General features: G+C 43.8%; 1 protein-coding gene across 5 annotated transcripts; it reads left to right on the top strand.

Moving 5' to 3' along the window:
• The first annotated feature begins 1,663 nt into the window (after positions 1 to 1,663).
• On the top strand, positions 1,664 to 6,150 carry LOC129006246 (pulmonary surfactant-associated protein A2-like). Of its 5 annotated transcripts, none has more exons than XM_054435756.1 (6): positions 1,664 to 1,707; positions 2,044 to 2,113; positions 2,527 to 2,634; positions 3,092 to 3,151; positions 3,904 to 3,981; positions 4,449 to 6,150. In XM_054435756.1, exons 2-6 carry the CDS (start codon positions 2,086 to 2,088, stop codon positions 4,823 to 4,825), a joined length of 651 nt encoding a protein of 216 aa, XP_054291731.1. In that variant the 5' UTR covers positions 1,664 to 1,707; positions 2,044 to 2,085; the 3' UTR covers positions 4,826 to 6,150. The 5 variants fall into 5 exon arrangements, with proteins under 5 accessions (XP_054291731.1, XP_054291727.1, XP_054291730.1 ...); XM_054435752.1 differs by having other exon boundaries at positions 2,527 to 2,721; positions 3,032 to 3,151; XM_054435755.1 differs by lacking the exon at positions 2,044 to 2,113 and having other exon boundaries at positions 2,527 to 2,721; positions 3,032 to 3,151.
• The last annotated feature ends 9,460 nt before the right edge of the window (positions 6,151 to 15,610 follow it).

Genomic DNA, 15,610 nt, shown 5'->3' with positions numbered 1-15,610 from the left:
TGAATCTAATCATGAGCCAATACATTAAAAAAAAAAAAAAAAAAGTGAGGGGCATTCTACACAGTAACTCTCCTGTGAGCTTCACACTGTGTTCAGGTCATGAAGGTGAAGGGAAGACAGAGGGACTTTGTGGGTTTCAGGACCCTGGAGAAGCACGACAACCGAATAAGGCACATGGCTCAGAAATGGATCCTTTGCTATAAAGGACACTATTGGGGCATTGGGTACATTTTGCATAGGGCCTGAAGGCTATTTGGAGTTATTGTATCCCTGTTAATTTCTTGATTATGATTATAATGCGAAAATGCCTTTGCGTGAAAAACACATTAAAGTATTGGGGTGTTGGAGTTTCATGTTGACAACCTACTGTCACAGGTTCAGGGAAACATATTTTTACCATGCCTGCAATTCTGTAAATTTGATGTTTCAAGATAATAAAAACAAAAAGGAAACTGAGCCTCAAAATGTTATATAACCTGACTGAGTCCACATGCGTAATAAGTGACAGCTCTAGGTCAAAACTCAGGTGTGCCTTTCCCCTAAAGCCACGCCCTGCCCTGCCAACCACAAGGCCCTGCACATCTGAGTTGGCCTCTGTTCCTGCTCATCACCTGCAAAACAGCCCTGCCTCCCCACAGCCAAGTTGCTGGAGCTGTGCCCCACCTGCCCCCACCCTGCACTGGCCTGACTCCCCCATTCCACACCTGGCCCAGCACCCACCACATGGTGTGGCAGACAGCACTGGGGCAGCCGAAAGACTCCGTGCTACAAATTGGCACTGCCCAGCCTCCTACTTCTGGGAGTGGGGTCCATTGGCTGAGCTTCCGCTCCCTGGAAGAGCTCCAGACTCCTCAATGGTTTGGGATTTTTCAAACCAATTCCAAATAAGCCAGGGGAGATTTTCCTGTCTTGGTTCCCATCATTACCACCTCCACAGTTGGAGATTCCCTCCTAATCCAGATGCTTGAACCAGGACCTCAACAACTAGGTCTTCATATATCACTGGGACACTTAGCATAATCAACACTGCAGGTTGCCAGACATCACCCAAAGTGATGTTCTACCAAAGACAGAAACTGCAGCTCTCCCGTGACATTCCAGGTGCTGCCCTGACTCCTCCAGCTGAACTCGCTAGGGCAGAGGGAAGTGGAACGTGCAGCATATTTGCCTGCTACTCTGCCCATGTGCCCACCAACTCGGCTGCAGGCTCCAGGGACACAGGCTGGCGGAGGGCCTGGGGCTCAGGGCTGAACCAGGTCACAGGGCAGACAAGTTGGCCTGGATCAACCTGACCAACCTCAGCTGGAGCAGTGACTTCTTCATTGTCTGAATCTAAACCAGGAACCCAATGGGGCTTCCTTAGTGCCTGTGTAAGGGCTCTCGGCTTTCACTGCTAAGGAGCTTGCTAGGGACAGGGTGGGTGACCTCAGCCAAGGGGGGGATTTCTCTTCTTACAGACCTGGAGTTCCTCTTTGGCAGGTTCTGTGCTCCCCTCAAGGGTCCTTTGAGATCCTCCAGCCTGAGTGCTCTTGGGGAAACGTGCTGTGTAAACACCATGCCCATTTCCTGCCTGGAGCACAGGTTTTGTGGTAGGGCTCTCAGGAGTGGGGAGGAAGCCTGGCAGCCCCCACACCTATAAATGCTGCTGTCTACCTTACCCTCTGACTTGGAGGCAGAGACCCAAGCAGCTGGAGGCTCTGTGTGTGGGTGAGTTTAGCCCCATCCCCTGGGTGTTCTCTAGCTTGAGGACTGCAGGCAGAGAGGACCAGCCCAGCAGCCACAGGCCTGACCAAGGCCCAGGCTGGGAAGGAGGGCAACTCCCCATTTTCCACTGGGAGGTGTTTCACAGCACAGTCAACATAGGTGACATGCAAAGATCCTCATATTTGTTATCTTCTTTGGCCAGATCCATGCCTACAGGGTTCAGCAGGACCTACAGGAGGGGTAGTGAGAGAACAGACCCCAAAAAGAAAGGGGACTCCATGACTGACCACCTTGAGGGGGGCCAGGCTGCGGGCCCCGTTGATCTTTTTTCATTCTCAGGTTGCTGATTTCTTAGAACCTGAAAAGAAGGTAACAGAGCCTATGAGGGACAGATGGAGTGAGTCAGTGAGTAAGTGACCTGTCTAACAACCTGGGAGGGACAGGGCAGGTTTTCTGCAGAGCACAGAAGGTTCAGCTGAAGTCAGAGAGGTGAAGCCAGTTTCCCAGGGTAACATAGTGAGGCACTGACAGAAAGGAGACTGCACTGGAGCCCAGGTCCCCGGGCTCCCCAGAGCTCCTTACTCTTCCTCCTCCTCAGCAGCCTGGAGACCCCACAACCTCCAGCCGGAGGCCTGAAGCATGAGGCCATGCCAGGTGCCAGATGATGCTGGGAATTTTCCCGAGTGCTTCAGGTCTTCCCAGCACACTGGTCTCACCCACCCTGCCTCTCGGGCTCTGCCCAGCTTCCTGAGTCCTGACAGAGCACAGTGGGGGAGATGTTGGCAGAAGTGGCAGATGGGCTCATGGCCATCCCTCCTGCAGGAGCAGCAGCTGGGGCCAGAGCCATGTGGCTGTGCCCTCTGGCCCTCACCCTCACCTTGACGGCAGCCTCTGGTGCTGCGCACGAAGGGAAGGACGTTTGTGTTGGAAGCCCTGGTATCCCCGGCACTCCTGGATCCCATGGCCTGCCAGGCAGGGACGGGAGAGATGGTGTCAAAGGAGACCCTGGCCCTCCAGGTACTGTGCTGGAGACCCCACCCTCAGCTGAGGGACACAGAACCCTTTTCAGGAGGCCCATCTGTCCAGGCCCCTAGGCTGTGGGCCATAGTGAGCTGGCGGCTATAGTAAGCTGGGTGGGACTTCAGCCTGCAGGGCTGGTGGGTTCCTGGGACCCTTAGGATGGCACATCCTGGAGAGTCTGTCCTCATAGTGCCCACGGAGTGATAGCTGAGCCAGCCCCAGTGATAATGGGTGTCGAGTCTCACTAGCTCCAACCAGTTGTGGGTGACTGACTGATCCCACACATCCACGTCTCTTTTCTCTGCAGGCCCCATGGGTCCACCTGGAGAAACGCCATGTCCTCCTGGGAATGATGGGCTGCCTGGAGCCCCTGGTGTCCCTGGAGAGTGTGGAGAGAAGGGAGAGCCTGGGGAGAGGGGCCCTCCAGGTGAGCAGGGTGGGGCAGGTGGGCAGTGGAAACATGGGCACAGCGACCCTGAAGTTACACAGGGGTGATGGGGATCAGACAAACCCTACAGGTTCCCCAAGGGCATTTGGCTCAACCTAAGTAAGAGAATATGAATTTGAGGGAGAAAGCTGAGGTGTCTGGGGAGTGTAGTCACAATTCAGGGAAGGGGAGGTGTGGGAAGTCCTTCGTGCCTCATGACCGCCGATGGGGACACACTGAGTCAGGTGTGAGACGAGGGACAGCACTGGGAGGCAGGGGAGGCACATCCTGGGATGGAGTTGCTGGGGGAAGTCTGAAGGGTGAATGCGGACCAGGCATCCAGGCAGATGGTGTGACCAGGAGCCCCACAGACAGAGGGGAACTTTGAAGCTCAGAGCGGTAAGCAAGTCCATCAGGGCAGTGCAGAGAGCATCATGCTTGCCCTTGGTGGAGGGTGTGGGAGACGGACTTGCCCCACAGAGGCGGGCAGACAGAGCCCCTCGAGGGACAGAGCAGGAAAGAGGACAAGGGGTGGGGATCGCAGCAGGGGCAAGGCTTCACTAAAGATTGGGGGACCACGGGGTGAGGAGACACACTGGAATCTCGTGGACCCTCTGAGCCCGGGGTCTGGGCGGTGCCTAGCAGCAATGAATGGGCAGAGTTCCAGGATTGCAGATGGCAAAACGCCTACGTGGCAGCAAGTGGGGTCTTCAATGGCCTGCCCCTCCTTCTGTATGGGGCGCTCTCCACAGGGCTTCCAGCTCATCTAGATGAGGAGCTCCAAGCCACACTCCACGACTTCAGACATCAAATCCTGCAGACAAGGGGAGGTAAGGGGACCCCGTGGGCCTCACAGGGTAGGAGTTTCCCACAAATTCCCTTCATTCTCAGCACCAGCTTCTAGAATAGAGATGACAAATAGGCATGCACATGCAGGTCTTGGGGAAAGGAATGATGCTTGCTTTTCTGATGTCTTTGAATGGCCCAGAGGAGACAGAAGCAGACACAATTCACTTCCCATTTCATAGGGAAGCAAGTTCTCCACCTGCCTTGCTTTCCACTGAATCCCAGGAAATTGCACCATTTCTGGCAATAAGTAATTGTTACTTAGGTGAATGAATAAACGGAGGAGAGTCTAAAAGTGAATTTAGAAAACTGCGATTGGAAGAGGAAGAGAAGACACAGAGAGAGGCAGAGATGGAGAAACTGGGAGAGTCCGGTGGCAGAGAGCCCAGGTGAGGCAGGTGGCTTAGAGACAAAGTGGTCAGTGGCCTGACCCGGACTCCTCTGCTCTCAGCCCTCAGTCTGCAGGGCTCCATAATGACAGTAGGAGAGAAAGTCTTCTCCACCAATGGGCAGTCCGTCACTTTTGATGCCATTCAGGAGGCATGTGCCAGAGCAGGCGGCCGCATTGCTGTCCCAAGGAATCCAGAGGAAAATGAGGCCATTGCAAGCTTCGTGAAGAAGTACAACACATATGCTTATGTGGGCCTGACTGAGGGTCCCAGCCCTGGAGACTTCCGCTACTCAGACGGGACCCCTGTAAACTATACCAACTGGTACCGAGGGGAGCCCGCAGGTCGGGGAAAAGAGCAATGTGTGGAGATGTACACAGACGGGCAGTGGAATGACAGGAACTGCCTGCAGTATCGACTGACCATCTGTGAGTTCTGAGAGGAATTTAGGCCATGGGACAGGGAGGATCCTGTCTGGCCTTCGGTTTCCATCCCCAGGATCCACTTGGTCTGTGAGATGCTAGAACTCCCTTTCAACAGAATTCACTTGTGGCTATTAGGGCTAGAGGCACCCTTAGCCACTTCATTCCCCTGATGGGCCCTGACTCTTCCCCATAATCACTGACCAGCCTTGACACTCCCCTTGCAAACCCTCCCAGCACTGCACCCCAGGCAGCCACTCTTAGCCTTGGCATTCGGCATGAGATGGAGCCCTCCTTATTCCCCATCTGGTCCAGTTCCTTCACTTACAGATGGCAGCAGTGAGGTCTTGGGGTAGAAGGACCCTCCAAAGTCACACAAAGTGCCTGCCTCATGGTCCCCTCAGCTCTCCCTCTGCAACCCAGTGCCATCAGGATGAGCAGTCCCGGCCAAGCATAATGACAGAAAGAGGCAGACTTCAGGGAAGCCCTGACTGTGCAGAGCTAAGGACACAGTGGAGATTCTCCGGCACTCTGAGGTCTCTGTGGCAGGCCTGGTCAGGCTTTCCATGAGGTTAGAAGGCCAGGTAGTGTTCCAGCAGGGTGGTGGCCCCCCATGATTAATGTGTAGGATTCACTCCTTTGAGTCTTTGAATGGCAACTCAGCCCCCTGACCTGAAGTCAGCCAGCCTAGGCCTCTGTGGGGACCTACAGCTGCCTTCAGATGTGACCCGAGTAACTTTCAACTGATGAACAAATCTGCACCCTACTTCAGACTTCAGTGGGCATTCACACCACTGCCCACACCACTGGCTCTGCTTTCTCTTTTCATTAATCCATTCACCCAGATATTTCATTAAAATTATCATGTGCCAGGTCTTAGGATATGTCGTGAGGTGGGCAAGGTAACCAGTGACAGTTGAAGATTTTTTTTTTTCCCAAAGCATATGTCTTCATCTGTGAAATGGGAAGAAGATACTTGTTGCCGTCACAGTTATTATCATCCCCCCAGCTACCAAAATTACTACCAGAACTGTTACTATACACAGAAGCTATTGACTGAGCACCTATCATTTGCCAAGCACCTTGACAAGCACTTCTAATACAGCGTATTACGTACTATTCAATCCTCACACAATGTCACAGGACCAGTATTGTTTCCTCATTTTTTATAAGGACACTGAAGCTTGGAGGAGTTAAATGTTTTGAGTATTATTCCAGAGAGGAAGTGGCAGAGGCTGGATCCAAACCCATCTTCCCGGACCTGAAGCTTATGCTTCCAGCCACCCCAATCCTGAGCTTAATAAAAATGATTTAAGCATAATAAATCATGAATGTGTTCACATGAGTTTCCATGGCTTTGGTTCCAAGAAACATCACATTTCTGTATTTTTGTAAATCAAGTGAACTCTGGCTCTGGGCCCCCACTTGCCTGAAGATTGGAAAATTCAATCTCAGGATGTGCTTTCTTTGTTTGGTAGGAAGGGCCACCTCCTCTCCTCCCTATGATGCTGCAGGGGTATGGGGAGCTACATCCACCATTTGGAAGAACACATGGGCTTCCTGAGTCCACATGGCCCATTTGTGGGTGGGGATACCCTGTCTTCTGTCCCCTACTCAGCCACCTGAATGATTTCTGCAGCCCAGCAGTGATGGTGGCACTCAGGGCTCAGTCCCAGGCCTCAGTGAGCCATCCTAGTCTCAGGTCTACATGGGATAGGACCACACTCTCATGACCCAGGGCTGCGCAGGAATGAGACAATGTCTCCAATTGCTTGAGGAGGCAGCTACATATGTGTCCCACCTCCCACTTCTCCCCCTGTAACACCTGTGAACACTCTTCCTCAGTGCATGTATTGCTTTTCTTGGGCGGAAGGAAGCTCTGGATCAACAGTCAGAAAACCAATGAGAATGAGGGGAAAATTTTCTCAGTCTTTTATGAGTGATAATTTTTAATATGATCACCATTCCATATGTGCTTAAGAACCAGCACAGAAATTCTTGAGCCTTCTTCAAAATTAAGAAAAAAAACAAGTAGAAGTATGTACAGATGTATCTCGACTTATGATGGGGTGACATCCCAATAAACACATTGTAGGATGAAAATAGATTAAGTGGAAAATGCATTTAATACACCTAACCTACCAAACATTATAGCTGAGTCTGGAGTAACTTAAACATGCCCAGAAAACTTATGTTAGCCTGCAGTTGGGCAAAATCATCTAACACAAGGCTGATTTTATAATGAGGTGTTGACTGTCTCATGAAATTTATGGAATGCTGGACTGAAACTGAATGAATAATTCAGTTATATGTGTACTTGAAGTATGGCTTCTACTGGATTTGCATTGCTTTTAAGTCACTGTAAAGTGGAAAAATTGTTAAGTCGGACAATTGTAAATCCAGGACAGTCTATATTCCCAATTATATAGATAAATAAGCCTCTGAAAATTTGCATCTATTGAGATAATCATGTGTTTTTTGTCTTTAGTTCTGTTTATGTGAAGAATCACTTTTATCGATTTGCATATGTGGAACCAACCTTGCATCCTAGGGATGAGATGAAGTTTATTTGATTGTGGTGGATAAGCTTTTTGATGTGTTACTTGATTCGGTTTGTCAGTATTTTGTTAAGGACTTTTGCATCAATGTTCATCAAGAATATTGGCCTGAAGTTTTCTTTTTTGTTGTATCTCTGCCAGGGTTTGGTATCAAAATGATGCTGGCCTTACAGAATGAGTTAGGGAGGAGTTCCTTCTTTTCAATTTTTTGGAATAGTTTCAGTAGGAGTGGTACCAGCTCTTCTTTGTACCTCTGGTAGAATTAAGCTGTGACTCCATCTGGTCCTGGGATTTTTTTGGTTAGCAGGCTATTTATTACTGCCTCAACTTCAGAACTCATTATTGGTCTATTCAGGGATTCCATTTCTTCCTGGTTCTTTCTTGGGAGGGCGTTATGTCCAGGGCGTATTTATCCACTTCTTCTAGATTTTCTAGTTTATGTGCATAGAGGTGTTTATAGTATTCTCTGATGGTTGTTTGTATTTCGTGGGGTCAGTGGTGATACCCCCCTTATCATTTGATTGTGTCTATTTGAATCTTCTCTTTTCTTCTTTATCAGTCTAGCTAGTGATCTATCTATTTTATTAATTTTTTCAAAAATCCACCTCCAGGATTTGTTGATATTTTTAAGGTTTTTCGTGTCTCTGTGTCCTTCGGTTCTGCTCTGATCTTGGTTATTTCTTGTCTTCTGCTAGCTTTGGGGTTTATTTGCTCTTAGTTCTCTAGTTCTTTTAGTTGTGATATTAGGTTATTAACTTTCTAGCTTTTTGATATGGGCATTTAGTGCTATAAATTTCCCTCTTAACATTGCTTTAGCTGTGTCCCAGGGATTCTGGCACATTGTGTCTTTGTTCTCATTAGTTTCAAAGAAGTTCTTGATGTCTGCCTTAATTTCATTGTTTACCCAAGAGTCATACAAGAGCAGGTTTTTCAATTTCTATGTAGTTGTGTGGTTTTGAGTGAATTTCTTCATCTTGAGTTCTAATTTGATTGCATTATTGTCTGAGAGACTGTTATTATGTCAGTTCTTTTTCATTTGTTGAGGAGTGTTTTACTTCCAATTATGTGATCAATTTTAGAGTAAGTATGATGTGTCAATGAGAAGAATGTATATTCTGTTGTTTTGGGGTGGAGAGTTCTGTAGACATCTAACAGGTCCACTTGATCCAGAGTTGAGTTCAGATCCTGAATAACTTTGTTAATTTTCTGTCTCAATGATCTATCTAATATTGTCAATGGGGTGTTAAAGTCTCCCACTATTATGTGTAGGAGTCTAAGTCTCTTTGAATGTCTCCAAGAACTTGCTTTATGAATCTGAGTGCTTTTGTATTGGGCACATATATATTTAGAATAGTTATCTCTTCTTGTTGAATTGAACTCTTTACCACTATGTAAGGCCCTTCTTTGTCTTTTTTTGTCTTTGTAGGTTTAAAGGCTGTTTTGTCAGAAACTAGGATTGCAGCCCCTGCTTTTTTCTGTTTTTCATTTGCTTGGTAAATTTTCCTCCATCCCTTTATTTTGAGCCTATGTGTGTCTTTGCATGTGAAATGGGTCTCTTTAAGACAACATACTGATGGGTCTTAATTCTTGATCCAGCTTGCCATTCTGTGTCTTTTAATTGGGGTCATTTACTCCATTTACATTTAAGAATAGTATTGATACGTGTGGGTTTGATTCTGTCATGATGATGCTAGCTGCTTATTTTGCAGACTTGTTTATGTGGTTGCTTCATAGTGTCACTGCTCTGTGTACTTTGGTGTGTTTTTGTAGTGGCTGGTAACAGTTTTCCTTTCCATATTTAGTGCTTCCTTCAGGAGCTCTTGCAAAGCAGGCCTGGTTATGATGAATTCGCTCAGCATTTTCTTGTCTGAAAAGGATTTTATTTCTCCTTCGCTTATGAAGCTTAGTTTGGCCAGATATGAAATTCTGGGTTGGAAATTCTTTTTTTAAAGAAAGTTGACTGTTGGCCCCAATCTTTTCTGACCTGTAGTGTTTCCACTAAGAGATTCACAGTTAGTCTGATGGACTTCCCTTTGTAGGTGACCTGGCCTTTCTCTCAGGCTGCCCTTAACATTTTTTCTTTCATTATGACCTTGGAGAATCCGATTATTGTATCTTGGAAATGATCTTCTCATGGAGTATCTTACTGGGGTTCTCTGCATTTCCTTAATTTGAATATTAGCCTGTCTTGCTAAGTTGGGGAATTTCTCCTGGATGATATCCTGAAGTATGTTTTCCAACTTGGTTCCATTTTCCCCATCACTTTCAGGTACCCCAATCAGTGACAGATTCAGTCTCTTTACATAATTCCATATTTCTTGTAGGTTTTGTTCATTTCTTTTCATTCTTTTGTCTCTATTTTTGTCTGCCTGTCTTAATTCAGAAAGCAAGTTTTCCAGTTCTGAGATTCTTTCCTCTGCTTGTTCTACTCTGCTATTAATACTTGTAATTGCACTGTGAAGTTCTTGCAGTCTGTTTTTCAGCTCTAACAGGTTGGTTATGTTCCTCTCAAAACTGGCTGTTTTGTCTGTCAGTTCCCATATGGTTGTATCAAGATTCTTAGCTTCTCTGCATTGGATTGCAACATGCTCCTTTAGCTCTGCAAAGTTTGTTATTACCCATCTTTTGAGGCCTACTTCTGTCATTCAGACATCTCAGCCTCAGCCCAGTTCTGAGCCCTTGCTGGGAGGTGTTGCAGTCATTTGGAGAAAAAGGGGCACTCTGGGTTTTTGAGTTTTCAGCATTTTTGCATTGATCCTTTCTAATCTTCATTGGCTTACCTACCTTTGATCTTTGAGGTTACTGACCTTTGGATGGGGTTTTTGTTGTTTTTCTTTGTTCTTGTTGTTGTTGTTGTTTTCCATCTGTATTTCTTTTAACAGTCTTCCCACCCTTCCATAGGGCTGCTGTGGTTTGCTAGGAGGCTGCTCCACACCCTAGTTGCCTCAGTTCTTCCCATACCTGGAGGTATCACCAGTGAAGGTGGTCCCAGGGAGAGATCAGAGCTCTGTCTGTAATATGTGCCAGTGAGAGTGGCTGGAGGGCTTGGCTGGGAGGTCCTGCCGAGTGAGGAGAAATGGATCAGGTCCCCGCTAAAAGAAGCAGTCTGGCCACCATCTGTCAAGGTGACTACATTGTGCTACTGGGGAGATTCTTTCTTGTCTGGACTGTGTGGACGCTCCAAAGCCCATAGGCTGAAAGGGCTGCGTCAACCCTCCTCCCTGGGGCTCCATTCTGTCTCAGGCAGGCTCCACCCTGTTACTGATGGCTGCCTGGAATTGCAAGCCAGTGGGTATTATCTTGAGAGGTACCATGGAAGTGGAGCCCACAGAATGAGGCTGCTCAGGCTCCCTGGATTTTGCCCCCTTCCTAGGGGTATGTGTGGACCTCCCACTTTTGTACCTCTGAGTTGCAGACACATTTGTTGGGGATCCTGGGGCTAGGGCATATAAAACTCCTAAGTCTCTGTGTGTGCATGAGTAGCTGCTCTGCCAAGACTGCACACAGCTCTGTGTGTCAGACCTGGTGTGGGCTCACGAGGGGATCTCCTGATCAGTGGGTTACAAAGCTCTGAGGGAGAACAGTGGTTTCCTGGGGTAATACAATCACACACCACTTCCCTTGGCTGGGGGTGGGGGTTCCCTTAGCTCTGTGTCACTCCTGGGTGGGCCATTGTCCCACCCTGCTTTCCTTCATTGTCTATGGGTCAAGTTATTTCCCTGAACAGTCCCAATGTGACTATCTGGATATTTCAATTTCAGGTGCTGTATTCACTCGCCCCTTTCATTCCTCTTTGTAAGTGCTGCGAACCACAGCTGCTTCTAATCGGCCATCTTCTTATTTCTTTTTAGATTTATTTTTACTTACTTTATGGTTCAATTTTCCATTGTTACTATACTATTTTATTATATTCTAAATTAATTATTGCTGGTTTGTAAGAAAAACTCTTGATATATTATTTGTTGATCTTATACCCTACCATCTTTTTGGAACCTCATTTTCCCCCAATACTTCTAATATAACTGATTCTGTCATATTTTATATGTTTCTATTTACAAACAGTAGAAATTTTGTATATCTCTATGCCATTTATATTTTTATATCCCCTTTTTATAGGGGCCAGGAGAACCTATACATTTTTGAAGAGACTCATTGAAATTTTTCATTGAGTCTTTGTGATATAATTTTATGTCTAGAAAACCCCATAATCCTGGCCCAAAAGCTTCTTCAGCTGACAAACAACTTCAGCAAAGTTTCAAGATACAAAAGCAACATAAAAAAATCCCTAGCATTCCTATATACACCAACAAAAGACAAGCCAAAAGCCAAATCAAGAATGTGATCCCATTCACAATTGCCACAAAAAGAATAAAATACCTAGCAATACAGCTAACTAGGGAAGTGAAAGATTTCTACAATGAGAATTACAAAACACTGCTCAAATAAATCACAGATGACACAAACAAATGAAAAAACATCCTATGCTTATGGGTAGAAAGAATCAATACCATTAAAATAGCCATACTGCCCAAAGCGTTTTACAGATTCAGTGCTATTCATATCAAACTCCAATGACATTCTTCACACAACTGTAAAACACTATTTTAAAATTCATATGGAACCAAAAAAGACAATAAAGCTGGAGGCATCACATTACCCAAACCTCCACCTATACCGCAGGGCTGCAGTAACCAAAACAGCATGGTACTAGTACAAAAACAGAACCATAGACCAAGGGAATGGAATAGAGAGCCTAGAAATAAGGCTGCGCTACTGCAACCATCTGATTCTTAACAAAGCTAAAACAAAAACAAACCAGCAATGAGGAAAGGACTTCCTATTCAATAAATGGTGCTGGAATAACTGGCCAGCTGTATGCAGAAGATTGAAACTGGACCCCTTTTTTATACCATATACAAAAATCAGCTCAATATGGATTAAAGGCTTAAATGTAAAACCCAAAACTATGAAAACCCTGGAAGACAACCTAGGCAATACCATTCTGGACATAGGAACAGGCAAAGATTTCATGACGAACACACCAAAACCAATCACAATGAAAGCAAAAATTGACAAATGGGATCAAATTAAACTTAAGAGCTTCTGCACAGCAAAAGAAACTATCAACAGAGTAAACAAACAACATACAGAATGGGAGAAAATATTTGCAAGCTATGCATGTGAGAAAGGTCTAATATCCAGCATCTATAAAAACAAGAAAATTTACAAGAAAAAAATTAAAAACTGGACAAAGAAAATGAACAGACACTTTTCAAAAGAAGACATACATGCAGACAACAAGCATATGAAAAAAACTCAATATCACCAATAATTAAAAAATACAAATCAAAACCACAATGAGATAACATCTCACACCAGTCAGAATAGCTATTATTAAAAGGTCAAAAAATAACAAATGCTGATGAGGTTGCAGAGAAAAGGAAATGTTTATACACTGTTGGTTAGAGTGCAAATTAGTTCAACCATTGTGAAAAATAGTGTGGCAGTTCCTGCGGGCAACAAACATATGAAAAAAAGCTCATCATCACTGGTCATTAGAGAAATGCAAATCAAAACCACAATGATATACCATCTCACACCAGTTAGAATGGTGATCATTAAAAAGTCAGGAAACAACAGATGCTGGAGAGGATGTGGAGAAATAGGAACACTTTTACACTGTTGGGAGTGTAAATTAGTTCAACCATTGTGGAAGACAGTGTGGCAATTCCTCAAGGATTTAGAACCAGAAATACCATTTGGCCCACAATCCCATTACTGGGTACATACTCAAATGTACATAAATCATTCTACTATAAAGACACATGCACACGTATGTTTATTGCAGAACTGTTCACAATAGCAAAGACTTGGAACCAACCCAAATGCCCATCAATGATAGACTGGATTAAAAAAATGTGGCACATATGCACCATGGAATACTATACAGCCATAAAAAGGATAAGTTCCTGTCCTTTGCAGGGACACGGATGAAGCTGGAAACCATTATTCTCAGCAAACTAACACAAGAACAGAAAACCAAACAATGCATGTTCTCATTCATAAGTAGGAGTTGAACAATGAGAACACATGGACAAAGGGAGGGGGACATCATACACTGGGGCCTGTCGGGGGTGAGGGCTATGGGAGGGACAGCATCAGGAGAAATACCTAGTGTAGATGATGAGTTGATGGGTGCAGCAAACCACCATGGCCCGTGTATACCTATGCAACAAACCTGCACATTCTGCACATGTATCCCAGAACTTAAAGTATAATTTAGAAATATATGCAAAAAATAAATAATTTGCTGAGGAAATTTTTATCTATGGGCATTGTAGGATTTTTGCATTATGAGTGAGACTGACCTGTGATATTCCTTTTTTGTATTTTCTTTGTCACATTTTTGTATTGAGATCATTTTGGTCTCAAAAAATAAAAAATTTTTAAATTTTTTTTCTATTTTCTGGAGGATTTTGTGTGAGATTAGAACAATTTCTTAAATTATTTGTAAAATTCACTGATGAAGACATAATTATAGATCGAATTTATAAATCTATATAGAAAACTATTTAGATTTTTGTAATCTTCTTGTGTAAGTTTTAGAATTTATATTTTTCAAGGAGTTTATCCATTTCCTATACATTTTCAAATTTATTGGCATAAAGTTATTTGTATTATCATTTTATGATCTTTATGTCTGTAGGATATGTAGTGTTAGACTCCTCATCGTTCCTGATATTGGTTATTTGTGACTGCTCTTTTTTCCTCTTTATCAATCTCATCAAAAACCTATCTATTCTTTTGGTCTTTTCTAAGAACAAACTTGTGGGTTTATTTATCCCTTCTGTTGCATTTTATTTTATTTCATTAATTTCTGCTTATTATTATTAGTTCAGATTCAGGAGGTACATGTGCAGGTTTGTTACATAGGTATATTGCATGATGCTGAGGTTGGGGCTCCTAGTGATCCCATCACCCAGGAAATAAACATAATACTCAATAGGTGGTTCTTCAACCCTTGCATTCCTCCCTCCTTCCCTGCTTTTGGAATCCACAGTGTTTATTGCTCCTATCTTCGTGTCCATGTGAATCTAATGTTTAGCTCCCACTTCTGGGTGAGAACATGCAGTATTTGGTTTTCCATCTCTGCCTTAATTTGCTTAGGATAATGGCCTCCAGCTGCATCCATGTTGCTGCTAACGACATGATCTGGTTATTTTTTATGGCTGCATGCTCTTCATTATTTTCTTCTATTTTCTTTGGGCTTAACTTGCCTTCCTTATTTTTCTGACATTTTGAAATGAATATCAGATTAATGATTTTCAGCATTCTTCTTTTCTAAAATATATACTTAAAGGCTATAAATTTTCCTCCAAGTGCAGCTCTAGTTGATCTTATATGTTTTGATACTTAATTATTCATGATTATTCAGTTACAATATTTTCTAATTTCTATTAGAATGGCTTTTTTTGGCCTACAGGTTATTTAGAAGTATATTTCCTAATTTTCTTCTTAAATATATAGGGATTTTCAAAGTATCCTTTTATCATTGATATACAGAATAATTGCTCTGTGGTCAGGGAACATTTTTTGAAATTTGTTGAAACTTGCTTTAATATCCCAGCGTATGCTCAATTTTTATTAATGTTTCATAAAAATAGTATTTACCCTTGAATTTTGGGATGCAGTGTTCTCTATATGTCAAGTAATTCAGGTGTTTTAGTGTATCATCCAATATTTTATCATCTACTGATTTTTGTGTCAGCTTGGTCTATCAGTTAATAAGAAAGTTGTATGAAAATCTTCCACATGATTGTGGATTTGTCTGCTTTTTCTTATAATTCTGTCAATTGTCTCTTTATATGTTTTGAGACCATATTTGTAAGTACATACATATTTAGAGTTATTTTATGTTTCTGGAAGATCAAACAAGAAATTATGAAGTATTTATTTATGAATTATACTTATGAAGTATAAAATAAAAGAATGAAAAATACCATTTGACTCAGCAATCTCATTACTGGGTATATACCCAAAGGAATACAAATCATTCTACCATAAAGACACAGGCATGCAAATGTTCATTGCAACACTACTCACAATAGCAAGGACATGGAATCAACCTAAATGCCCATCAATGACAAAAGAGTTTTGAGACTACATATTAGTTTTGAGAACAAGAGAGCTTCAAGCTCCAAGATCTGAGAGATATAAATTTAGGCTCTTAATAAAATCTGCTCT

The sequence above is a fragment of the Pongo pygmaeus genome, chromosome 8, assembly GCF_028885625.2.
Source record: "Pongo pygmaeus isolate AG05252 chromosome 8, NHGRI_mPonPyg2-v2.0_pri, whole genome shotgun sequence".
Lineage (NCBI taxonomy): Eukaryota > Metazoa > Chordata > Mammalia > Primates > Hominidae > Pongo > Pongo pygmaeus.
This window is presented reverse-complemented; position numbering and strand designations above follow the sequence as displayed.

Excerpts from the sequence above, each read along its gene's own strand:
- LOC129006246 (XM_054435752.1), top strand. The coding sequence starts at position 2,086 with ATGAGGGACAGATGGAGTGAGTCAGTGA. Across the intron at positions 2,114-2,526 it reads CAGATGGAGTGAGTCAGTGA|GAGCAGCAGCTGGGGCCAGA; the intron begins GTAAGTGACCTG and ends TCCCTCCTGCAG. Across the intron at positions 2,722-3,031 it reads AGGAGACCCTGGCCCTCCAG|GCCCCATGGGTCCACCTGGA; the intron begins GTACTGTGCTGG and ends TTTTCTCTGCAG.